General features: G+C 48.6%; 1 protein-coding gene and 2 non-coding genes across 3 annotated transcripts; 2 read left to right on the forward strand and 1 right to left on the reverse strand.

The window, feature by feature from the left end:
- Positions 1-985: 985 nt before the first annotated feature.
- LOC137335934 (zona pellucida sperm-binding protein 4-like) lies at positions 986-4,330 on the reverse strand. Its single transcript, XM_068001445.1, has 9 exons — positions 4,103-4,330; positions 3,333-3,511; positions 3,166-3,263; positions 2,957-3,090; positions 2,686-2,875; positions 2,340-2,487; positions 2,129-2,201; positions 1,244-1,357; positions 986-1,169 (listed from the first exon to the last, which is right to left on the reverse strand). The coding sequence occupies exons 1-9, from the start codon at positions 4,323-4,325 to the stop codon at positions 1,021-1,023; spliced, it is 1,308 nt and encodes a 435-aa protein (XP_067857546.1). The 5' UTR covers positions 4,326-4,330; the 3' UTR covers positions 986-1,020.
- A 6,409-nt stretch (positions 4,331-10,739) lies between these two features.
- On the forward strand, positions 10,740-10,812 carry trnav-aac (transfer RNA valine (anticodon AAC)). Its single transcript has one exon. It is a non-coding gene; the product is annotated as a tRNA-Val (tRNA).
- A 1,908-nt stretch (positions 10,813-12,720) lies between these two features.
- Positions 12,721-12,791, forward strand: trnag-ccc (transfer RNA glycine (anticodon CCC)). Its single transcript has one exon. It is a non-coding gene; the product is annotated as a tRNA-Gly (tRNA).
- Positions 12,792-12,899: the final 108 nt, after the last annotated feature.

Consider the following 12,899-nt stretch of genomic DNA (forward strand, 5'->3'; position numbering starts at 1 on the left):
CTAACAACGTTTTCTGCCCCTTGGTGTTAACTCCATCCATAGATTCCAAATCGTGATTTTCCGAGCCAATATCCTTACTCACTATTGCATTGATTTCCTCCTTTACTAACAACGCTACCCCACCTCCTTTCCATTTTTGCCTGTCCTTCCTAAATATTGAATACCCCTGGATGTTCAGTTCACATACTTAGTCACCATGCAGCAATGTCTCCATAATCGCAACTATATCATACCCGTTAATACCTATCTGCGCTGTAAATTCATCGACCTTATTGCAAATGATGCGCACATTAACACCTTTAGACTGTTCAAGATTGCTATTCATCTTATTATTTTGCACTATGGACCCATTTGTTTATCAGTATGTTTTCTCTGCCTGCCACTGTTGCTTCTTCCTGTTCTGTTTCGTTTCTATCATTGTTTCCCTCTCCGTCTTCCTGTTCTGGTTCCCATCCCCCTGCCATTCTAGTTTGAACCTGCCCCAAAAGCACCAGCAAACAGCCCCCATGAGGACATCGGTCCGGTCCGGTGTTACCCGTCCCATCTTCCGCAGAACCGGTCCCAAAGTCTCACGAATTTAAATCCCTCCCTCCGACACCATCCCTGTAGCCACGCAATCATCTCGTCTATTCTCCTGCTCCTGTAGCCGGAGAGAGACCAGCAGCCAGTGGTCGTGCAAGGAGAGAGCCCAACATTCTCCCGGCTTGGCAAACTGGTCAATCGATGCCCTCAGGGAAGTGGCAATTCATGAGATATGGGCCCAGAACCAACCCACAGGAGCAGAGTTAGAGACAAGGGAACGAGTAATTCCTTCCCGGCACCATTTTACGACAAACCCACTACAGCTTTGACCCGGATCTCATTCCGAATTGGGGAAGGTTGCAATTGTTGGCTGCAGCAAAAAATTCTCAAACCAGACACCAAGTTAACTCACTGCAAAGAGTACAACCCAGCGAGCATTTGGAAGATAACACGAGACCAGCAATCATCTATAACAGGATTTTATTATCCAACAGACATCTACAGTTCCATGGAGCTGCACTCGGAGCCCACCCTGCGGCCCTGCTCCATTTTCCAAATAGCAACAGTCCCGACCAACAGGGCCACGGAGAGCAGCGCTACCCCAACCGCGAATCCAGGAACACGGAAGGGGGAATCAACAGCAGTATCTGTGGGGAGAAGCCAGGGTTAGATGGGCACCAGTTACTCCATCACTAGACACAGGTGGAGCTCCCTGCTTTACCTTTCTCGTCCTGGTGGATCAGAGCAGCCAATCTCGCCTCACCTTCCAGGAAAAGGATGGGTCCATCAGCGGTCACCAATACCCCAGACTGGTCATCGGCGCTTCTTCGCCTCTCTGGGGCGAAGGACAGAAAGAGACAAGAGTTCATGGTGAATGATTAAATCTTCAGCTGTCTGGAAATCCTGAATCAGATGGCCTCATGCAAAACACGTCAGGGCCCTGGGTACCGGACAGAGTTTGGAGATTACAGTTCCGGCTATAATTCCATCCGGTTCTCACCAAACGGATTCTCAGAAGGACGTGCAAACTGAGCAGAGTTCGCAATTGCTGCTGCCACAATGGCCAGTCTGGGCTCCTGGTGAAGGAGACACTGTTCGATGCACTACTTTGACCCGCAGTTTTATGAGACACTCACGATTGGCCAGGTGTCCGGCCCCGGGACAACGGTTCGGTTCCACCCTGAATTCCCAGTGTCAGAATGATGATAGTTAGATGCTGGTTTAATGTTCTCCAAGGCCAAGGGTGGACTACTCCGAACCGGATGTGGAACACACCCATGCCAAAAATGGGAGGATTCTGCTCCTCAGGGGTCGGCAAGGAGGGCAGCTCAGCATCCGGGCAAGTAGCAAGGAACCAAAAATACCTCATTCATCCCAGCTCAAGGATCAGAGCATCCTTCACAATTACTGACCCGCTGCCCTAGATTGCTATTCGAATGGAAACCTGCACCGAATGGAACTGGACAAGTTCCCAGAACCGCCAGGTTCGGGACATTCACCCTGTGCCCAGTGTTCGGCCCCTTGCTGTGGGAGCCCCATGTCCAGATGTCCCACACCCACTCCTCCCCATCAGGGTGGAGTCTCTAGTCAGATCACAGGTACTTACTGGGGCTGCAGGGAGCCGTGCAGTTCTCTCCGGTGGAAGGGTAGCAAACCTCAGCACTGCAGTGGAAATAAACCTGCAAAGGGACAGTGCGGTATGGTCAGTCCCACAGGTTACAGTCAGCAGATTAATGCTTCTAGTCAACCGACTCACTTAAGAGCCAGGGAACAAGTGATACCAAGTGACCGGGAAAGAAGCACTGAAGGAAACTCACCTCCCCGGTCAGAGCCCGGCCCGAAACTCGGTCCCAGAAAGCGAACGTGCGGACTACAAAACGATTATGGTGAGTTGGGAACAGCAAATGGGAAGCAGCGTTTACCGGGAGGAGGCGGGTTTTGTAGTTATCACCAGCAAAGGGGCACCTGGAACAGAGACAGAGAGGGAGTCACACGGTTACATCAAACCTATTCCACCAGCGTCTGGAACAAAATATCAACTTCGAAGGACTATCTCTCCGCGCCCCCCCCCCCCCCCCCCGCCATCATTAACTCGGACGCCAGTGACGATCTGTATTAACATCCGCCCATGTCGCACCCTCCCCAATCCCCACACTCCCTCACCTGTCCACCAGGAGGTCCCATCGGATCCCCGAATACGGCTCGGGGGTGGGGGTCGCCCAGCAGTCATTGAGCACCAGCACAAGGGACGGATCGTTCCGGTTCAGAACACGAACCTCCACAAACACGGGGTCCCGGAGCACACTCACGATCGGGTAGTCACTGGCCACGTACCAGCTCCGGTAGCCACCATCTGAAAAGAGAAAGATGAAGGGCGGGCACTATTTGGAGAGAGCCTGAAGTTGGACACTAGCCATCAGCGAGCACTCGTTACCTCTCGCTATTCTCAGCTCCAGAAGCAGGATCCCGGCCTCAGTGGCAGGCAGTGGTGGAGAAAGGGTGTAAACTCTGGGCTTCACCTGCAGATCAGACTCCTGGCTTCCCTTGTAATTGCACTGGACATGGAGCCTGCAAGAGAACGGACACGGCTGCAGAATCCAGCTCCTCACTGTCTCCACCCGCTGAATGTGCTCCTATTCTCACCTGAAAGGGCTGTCCCGGGTCACCGATCCCAAAGCGCCATCCAAGATCTCAAACTCACCCAACACATCCGTTTCATACAGGATGTTCACCCCGTCCAGCTACAAGAGACAGAAGACCATCAGTCCCGAACTGAGCCATCGATGGGGCTCCCAGCCCGCAATACCTACCCGCTGAGTAGCGCCACATTCAGTGACTGCGAACTGAAAGAGCACAGTGTCTGCAGAGGCCACGGTTGGACTGCACTCAGCTCCGTCTCCATCCTTCAGATGGAGGGTTGTTAGGTTTACAGGAGGCAGCGTCAAATCCTTGGAGATCGCGATCAGGACCCGCCCATCCTTGGTGCAGACTGCAAGAGAGTCAATGAAAGGCGGTTAGTTGCCCCACGGGGAGGGTCAAGGGAACCGTTACCGGGAGGGGGGGACAAACCCCATCAATGTTTCAGTTTCTATCCCGTCCCGTCCCATTATCTGTCTAATGGAAACCAGTGGACCAACTACAGCTCATCACCGCGCTGCTTGGATTTAAATTGCCCGCATCTCCGATAGAAATCAAATATCAAATCCAAATGGTCAGTGACAGCAGGGGCCGGAGCTCGTTCACTCTGCCCTTCCTCAGTGTGACTCCCAAGACACGGAGCAACAGTAGAATGATTCGAACTGCAGATACTGGGTCAAAGGGCGATTAACTATTGCCCTTTCTGTATCTGATGAACAGCACCCCCCCACCCCCAAATCCCACCATCAAATCTGCTCTGCGGGATTGGAAGCTCCCAATCCCACCACCAGTTCCACTCTCCGGACTGGAAACGTTTGAATTTCCAACTGGCGTTGTCGGACAAGGAGAGAGATGAAACTGTCCAGGGAAGCAGAGCAGCTGGATTGCGGGTGACCCTGGAAAGTCCTGGCCCAGAATATAGACGGACCAAGAATACACCCACCTGGCAGATTGTCCAGTGAATAGAAACACGGCGGCGCATCCCGATTCCCCGCATCGAAGCAGCAGCCTCTCTGCATACACTCAATGGCTTCAATTCCCGGAAATCCGCAGTCTTTGCGGTTTTCAGGAGAAAACCAACATTTATCGGCGGGGAAAAGAAGAGAGGGCGGCTGAGCTGAACAGATTACAACAAATAACAAACCGAGCATCCCCAACCCCTCCATTATAACAAGCGAACTCTCCTAAGTAAATGATAATAGAAAGCCGACTTCCCCTTTTTATAGCAGCGCTGTTTAACCCGCAGTAACGGAATGTCCCAATCAGCCTGAGGCAGAGTCCGTGGCCCACGGGCTCCCGAACATCAACCCGCATTCGCACGGCTCACACGGATGGGCCTGTTTTCAATGGCAGAATAAAGGTGAGACTGGGTCCAACGACAACTTTATTTCTTCATCACAACCAAACTGGAACCAAATCGCATTATTTGTTTTTTTTTGCTTTTTTACTCACCTTTATTTTTTAGACCCAACGTCACCTATAATAGTTTATTAAACATAGGCCCCATCTCCGTGTGACCGGTGGGAATGCGGGTCTTTTAATACTAATTAATAAACAGAGTGAAATCAATATGTTATTGTCCAGATACGGTACGGTAGCAGAGTGGTTATGTTACTGAAATAGTAATCCAGCAGGCCTGGCTGAATAATCTCCAAGTCATAAGTTCAAATCCCGCCACGGCAGCTGAGGAATTTAATTTCAATTAATTAAATAAAATCTGGAATTAAAATACTGGTATCAGTAATGGGTTACTATTAAACTACCGGATTGTCGTGAAAACACATCTGCTTCACGAATATCCTTCAAAGAAGGAAACCTGCCGTCCTGACCCGGTCTGGCCGACATGTGACTCCAGACCCACAGCAATGTGGTTGATTCTTAATTGCCCTCTGAAATGGCCCAGCAAGCAACTCAGCTGTATAAATCCCGCTGAAAAAAAAGTCATAATAAGAATTAAACTGGACGGACCACTCGGCACGGGACACGACAAAGGTCAAAACAAGCCCAGCTACCCTGCAAAGCCCTCCTCACTAACATCTGGAGACTTGTGCCAAAATTGGGGGAGCTGTCCCACAGACGAGTCAAGCAAGAGCCTGACACAGCCATGCTCACAGAATCATGCTTTTCAGCCAACGTCCCAGATTCTTCCATCACCATCCCTGGGGTTGTCCTGTCCCACCGGCAGGACAGATCCGACCAGAGGTGGCGGTACAGTGATATACAGTCAGGAGGGAGTGGCCCTGGGAGTCCTCAACATTGAAACTGGACCCCATCAAAACTCATGGCATAAGGAGAAACATGGGCAAGGAAACCTCCTGCTGATTACCAGCTACCGTCCTCCCTCAGCTGATGATATCAGTTATCCTCCATGTTGAGCACCAGTTGGAGGAAGCAATGAGGGCAGCAGGGGCACGGATTGTACTTTGGGTGGGAGACTTCAATGTCCACGACTGACCGAGCTGGTCGAGTCCTGAAGGATACAGCTGCGAGGGTGGGCCTGCGTTGGGTGTTGAGCGAACGAACACGAGGGAAAAACTTACATGACCTCGTCCTCACCAATCTACCTGTCGAAAATGCATCTGTTCCATGACACCACTGCACAGTCCTCATGGTGACGAAGTCCCGTCTTCGCACTGAGGATACCATCCAACGTGTTGTGTGACACGACCATTGTGCTAAATGGGATAGATGCAGAACAGATCCAGCAGCTCAAAACTGGGCATCCATGAGTTGCTGTGGGCCATCAGCAGCAGCACAATCTGTAATCTCATGGATCGGCATATCCCTCACTCTACCATTACCAACAAGCCAGTGGATCAACCCTGGTTCAATGAGGAGTGTAGAAGAGCATGCCAGGAGTCACACCAGGCGTCCAAATAATGAGGTTTCAACCTGGTGAAGCTACAACTCAGGACTACATGCAAGCTAAACAGCGGAAGCAACATGCTATAGACAGAGCTAAGCGATTCCACAACCAACGGATCAGATCAAATCTCTGCAGTCCTGCCACATCCAGTCGTGAATGGTGGTGGATAATTAAACAAGTCATGGGAGGAGTCGGCCCTGTAAACCTCCCCATCCTCAATAATGGCAGAGCCCAGCACGTGAGTGCAAAAGACAAGGCTGAAGCGTTTGCAACCATCTTCGACCAGAAGTGCCGTGTGGATGATCCATCTGGGCCTCCTTCCGATATCTCCAAAATCACAGAAGCCAATCTTCAGCCAACTCGATTCACTCCACGTGATATCAAGGAACGGCTGGAGTGCACTGGATACAGCAAAGGCGATGGGCCAGGACAACATCCCCACTGTCGTGCTGAAGTCTTGTGCTCCAGAACTAGCCGCCCCTCTCGCCAAGCTGTTCCAGTACAGCTACAACACTGGCATCTACCCGACAATGTGGAAAATCGCCCAGGTATGTCCTGTCCAAAAAAGCAGGACAAATCCAATCCGGCCAATTACCGCCCCATTAGTCTACTCTCGATCATCAGCAAAGTGATGGAAGGTGTCGTCGACAATGCTATTAAGCGGCACTTACTCACCAATAAACTGCTCACCGATGCTCGTTTCGGTTCCGCCAGGACCACTCAGCTCCAGACCTCATTACAGCCTTGGTCCAAACATGGACAAAAGAGCTGAATTCCAGAGGTGAGGTGAGAGGTACAGACCCTTGATATCAAGGCAGCATTTGACCGAGTGTGGCACCAAGGAACCCTAGTAAAATTGAAGTCAATGGGAATCAGGGGAAAACTCTCGAGTGGCTGGATTTATACCTAGCACAAAGGAAGATGGGAGTGGTTGTTGGAGGCCAATCATCTTACCCCCAAGACATTGTTGCAGGAGTTCTTCAGGGCAGTGCATTAGGCCCAACCATCTTCAGCTGCTTCATCAATGACCTTCCTTCCATCATAAGGTCAGAAATGGTGACGTTCGCTGATGATTGCACAGTGTTCAGTTCCATTCGCAATCCCTCAAATAATGAAGCAGTCCGAGCCCGCATTCAGCAAGACCTCGACAACATCCAGGCTTGGGCTGATAAGTGCCAAGTAACATTGGCGCCAGACAAGTGCCAGGCAATGACCATCTCCAACAAGTGAGAGTCGAACCACCTCCCCTTGACATTAAACGGCATTACCATCGCCGAATCCCCCATCATCAACATTCTGGTTTCACCATTGATCAGAAACTTAACTGGACCATCCATATAAATAGTGCGGCTACAAGAGCAAGTCAGAGGCTGAGTATTCTGCGGCGAGCGACTCACCTCCTGACTCCCCAAAGCCTTTCCCCATATACAAGGCACAAGTCAGGAGTGTGATGGAATACTATCCACTGGCCTGGATGTGTGGAGCTCCAACAACACTCAAGAAGCTCGACACCATCCAGGACAAAGCCGCCCGCTTGATTGGCACCCATCCACCACCCTAAACATTCACTCCCTTCACCACCGACCCACAGTGGTTGCAGTGTGTACAATCTTTGGGATGCACTGCAGCAATTCGCCAAGGCTTCTTCGACAGCACCTCCCAAACCTACGACCTTTTCCACCAATAATGACAATGGCAGCAGGCACATGGGAACAATACCACCTGCACGTTCCCCTCCAAGTCACACACCATCCCGACTTCGAAATATATCGCCGTTCCTTCATCACTGCTGGGTGAAAATACTGGAACTCCCTGCCTAACAGCACGGTGGGAGAACCTTCACCACACGGACTGCAGCGGTTCAAGAAAGAGGCTCACCACCACCACTCAAGGGTGATTAGGGATGGGCAATAAATGCTGGCTTCGCCAGCGACGCCCACATCCCATGAACGAATATATATAAAAAAACTGAAATACTGTGGCTACAATAGCAGGTCAGAGGCTGGGCATTCTACGGCGAGTGACTCAGCTCATGACTCTCCAAAATCTTTCTACTATCTACAAGGCACAAGTCAGGAGTGTGATGGAATACCCTCCACATGCCTGGACGAATGCATCTTCAACAACAATCAAGAAGCTAGGCACCATCCAGGACAAAGCAGCCCGATTAATTGGCACCCTATCCACCATCTTTAACATTCACTCCCTCCAGCGCACCGTGGCTGCGGTTTGTACCATCTACAAGATGCACTGTAGCAATGCAATTCGCCAAGGCTTCTTCGACAGCACCACCCAAACCCGCGACCTCTACCAGCTGGAAGGACAAGAGCAGCAGGCGCATGGGAACAACACCACCTGCACGTTCCCCTCCAAGTCACACATCATGCTCACTTGGCGCTGGATCAAAATCCTAGAACTACCTGCCTAACTGCACTGTGGGAGAACCTTCACGACACGGACTTCAGCGGTTCATGAAGACGGCTCACCGCCACCTTCTCAAGGCCAATTAGGGATACACAATAAATGCTGGCATTGCCAGCGACGGTCAAATCCCATGAAATCATAGATTTCGGAGAAAGGTTGCAGCACGGAAGGAGGCCATTCGGCTCAAAATAACAGCAATCCAGCTCGTCCCACTCCCCCACCCTTTCCCCGTAGCCGTGCAATTCTTTTCCTTTCAAGTAATTATCCAGTTCCCTTTTGAAGGCCATGATTGAATCTGCCTCCACCACCCCCTCGGGCAGTGCATTCCAGGTCCTAGCCATTCGCTGTGTAAAGAAATTTTTCCTCATTTCATCTTTGGTTCTTTTGCCAGTCACCTGAAATCTATGTCCTCTGTTTCTTGACCCTTCTGCCAATGAGATCAGTTTCTCTCCATCTATTCTGTCTGGACCCATCATCATTTTGAATACCTTGATTAATTCTCCTCGCAACCGTCTCTGTTCCAAGGAGAACAACGCAACTTCTCCAGTCTATCCAAGTAACTAGAGTCCCTCATCCCTGGAATCATTCCTGTAAATCTCTTCTGCACCCTCTCGAAGGCCTTCACATTTTTCCTAAAGTGCGGTGCACAGAACTGGACACAATACTCCAGTTGTGGCCGAATCAGTGTTTGATAAAGGTTCATCATAACGTCCATGCTTTTTTACTCTATGCCTCTATTTATAAAGCCCAGGATCCCGTATGATTTTTAACGGCTTTCTCAACCTGCTCTGCCACCTTCAAAGATTTGTGCACATAAACCCCCAGAACTCTCTGAACCTGTGCCCCTTTTAGATTTGTGCCCTCTAGTTTATATTGCCTCTCCTCGTTCTTCCTACCGAAATGTATCACTATTCATGTTTCTGCGTTAAATTTCATCTGCCATGTGTCCGCCATGCAGCCAGTCTGTCTATCACCTCTTGAGGTGTATCACTATCCTTCACAGTGTTTACCGCCATTCCAAATTTTGTTTCATCTGCAAATTTTGAAGTTGTGCCCAGTACACCCAAGTCCAAGTCATTAATATATATGAAGAAAAGCAGTGGTCCCATCACTAACCCCTGGGGAACAACACTGTACACCTCCCTCCAGTCCACAAAACAACCGCTCACCACTACTTTCTGTTTCCTGTCCCTTAGCCAATTCTGTATCCATGTTTCTATTGCCCCCTTTATCCATGGGCCGCAATCTTACTGATAAGCCTACAGTGGGGCACTTTATTAAATGCCTTTTTAAAGTCCATATACACCGTATCAACTGCATTGCCTTCATCTACCCTCTCTGTTATCTCATCAAAATATTCCATCAGGTTAGTTAAACTCGTTTTGCCTTTAACTAATCCGTGCCGGCTTTCCCTAATCAATCCACACTCGTTCAAGTGATTGTGAATTCTGTCCCGGATTATCGTTTCTAAAAGTTTCCCCAATACTGAGGTGACCTGACTGGCCTCTTGTTGCTGGGTTCACCCTTGCACTCTTTCTTGAACAAGGGTGTAACATTTGCAATTCTCCGCTCCTCTGCACCACCGCCGTATCTTTGGATATTTGGATGATTATGGCCAGTCCCTCTGCAATTTCCCCTCTGACTTATATCAGCAACCGAATATGCATCCCATCCGGATCGGGTGACTTATCTACTTTAAGTGCAGATAGCCTTTCAAGTACCTCTTTTTTACCAATGTTTCGCCCATCTGGTATCTCAACTATATCTTCCTATACTGAGACTCTGGCAGCATCTTCATCTTTGTTAAAGACAAATGCAAAGTATTCATTTAGTCCCCGAGCCACCCACTCTGCCTCTATGAGTAGATCTCCTTTATGGTCACTAATCAGAGTAGGGCTCTTACGACCCATTTAATGTTTACATGCCTGTGGAAGACTTTTGGATTCCCTTTTATGTTGGCCGCCAGTCTATTCTTATACTCTCTCTTTGACCCTCTTATTTCCTCTTTCACATCCCCTCTGAACTTTCTGTATTCTGCCTGGTGAATGAATACATAAAAAAAAGTTAGGATTTCCGTCAGCCTGAAACAAATAGTTATTAGTTGATTAATGGCGATTTGAACAACTATTCGTCTTTTTTCAGAGTTTAATGAGTATTGCGAAATTAATACAGTAATCTATTTTGTAGAAGTTAATCCCCTGAACGGGAAAGGGACCCGTCTCCCACATTGAGAGCATTTGCAGACGGCAGCTATCTTCTGAGGGTTTCCTATAAGATCGTGTGTAACAGCGTTTCTGTAGTGTAGTGGTTATCACGTTTGCCTAACACGCGAAAGGTCCCCGGTTCGAAACCAGGCAGAAACATTTTGAAAACGTGACGCACTAAAATTCATTAAGTGTGAAAAAAGCAACAATTCAGTCTGTGGTTAAATGTGAATAAAATACCACACCTCACAGAACAGGTATATTTTCCATTCTCTGCATAGTTCAATACAAACTCAAACACTACACATATACAGACAGTGTTTCACTCTCTCACGTTTCCTGCACTGACGGTGCAGAAAGCCACTCTCAAAGCTGCACATTGCGAATTATTTAAGCTGATTTGTGAGAGATCATTAAAGGCTCCTGCAGTGCAGCTTCGGTTAATAACCACAGTTATAGACAACATTGCGGGAGCTGGGGAACATCAGTTTTTCGATGTTCGATGTTCCCCAGCTCCCGGATTGATTGAGGCCACGACAGAAACAAAATTAAGCCCCTCTTTCGGCCCCGCTCTCTCCAATCACACGTTGCTGCCGGGAAGCTGCAATTCCCGCTACAGACAGCGCATTACTGGGAAACAAGACACCACCGAAGCTTTGACAACACATCGCAGGCATCGTCTGTCCCGGAGCTGTTGCTCCGCAACAAAGGCAGAACTTACCAGCTGTTTCCAAATTTATCGCTTGAACACTGGACCCTGATATCACTACCCGCTTTAAAAGTTTGATGCTTTAACGAGTGATCCCCCCAGGCTCGCTAGTCGTTAAGTTCCTATCTTAAATATTCATAAGAGGACTCTGAATTATCCCTCGAAGACGTCGAACAGGGGGGAGGGTCCCTGTTATAAAATTCTCAGTCACGTGTTGAGGGGAATCCTTGATTTTACTGAACATGATTTAAGAAACATGGACAGCGAACTCTTGTTTGTGCCAAATGTCTTGTCATTCGTGAGCACCAATTAAAATAACACTTTACCCATTGGCCCAAAAGCTGAACTTGTCCCACACGGGAGTTGGAAAAGGCCTCTCGACCTTTCAGCGTATTAATATCTGTAAGCTGAATAATTTCACCCGTTACACAGTGAGACCAGGCAGTATATTTCCCTTCCAAATTTGCCCCACACGAAAATTGCAACCGATGAATATCCGTTTAATGAAAAGAATAATCGCATGTTTGGTTCCTTCGATTTAAAGATCTCATCCCGGCCCCTTTGCCATGACAGCTGACGCTGAGATCTCCCTCTCCCTCGAAAACAACGAAACTCGCATCTGCTCAAGCAAGACGGAAGGCCAGAGGAACCCAAGTGCCCACACGGGAACACTAAGAAGTAGATGCATCATGGAACTTACCAGTTGTACTTTGAACTCCGGTTAAAATGCTCGGAGTGAAATGTTTGATTGTTGATGGTGAGACTCGAACTCCTAACCTGAGCACTTCAATAGCCCATACTGCTTATTTTAGTACCGAAATAACAGAGTTTCTGACAAACAGCTTGATTTTCGGTCTCTCAATGATCGCTTCGGCATCTTAATAAAAGAGAAGCCGCCAATCAAGAGGCGCTTCATCAAATATCCGCAATGATCTTTAAAAGCCGTGGAATCTGAACAGTGAAACTCCCTGAGCGAGAATCAGACCGAAAGGCAACGGAGATGTTCAGCCAGGGTAAAATTCCGTTCCCATATACCCGATCCGCCATCCTTTCAGAACGCTCTGTCCATCCAATCTCGCTTTCTTGTACCATGTACGATGTAGAGCAATATCAGGTTCGACACCAATTATTTCATATCAACAATATTAGTCTCTCTTTATCAAATTTGTTTTGAATGTCCGACTTGTATTATCAAGTAACACTTTACAGAATGAATTACTCTGAAACGACATTGTCGTCTGTCTCGGGATCGTCACAATATACACTCGACCACAAGTCAACTTTACTCAAATTGCTACTTTCATTCACTATGAGAGTGAAGAGACGTAAGTGGACATTTGCAAATAGCACATGTGCCAGCATTGATGGTTCAGTGGTAGAATTCTCGCCTCCCACACGAGGGACTCGGGTTCGATTCCCGGCCAATGCACGATCGTTTTGCATTCTGCACCAATGAGCAACTTGGGAACTGGATTCAGCCATTTTACCCCTCGAGAGTGTTCTGCAATTGAATGAGATTATGGCTGATCTGTGACCA

This window comes from Heptranchias perlo, chromosome 20 (assembly GCF_035084215.1).
Source record: "Heptranchias perlo isolate sHepPer1 chromosome 20, sHepPer1.hap1, whole genome shotgun sequence".
In the NCBI taxonomy this organism is placed as follows: Eukaryota; Metazoa; Chordata; class Chondrichthyes; order Hexanchiformes; family Hexanchidae; genus Heptranchias; species Heptranchias perlo.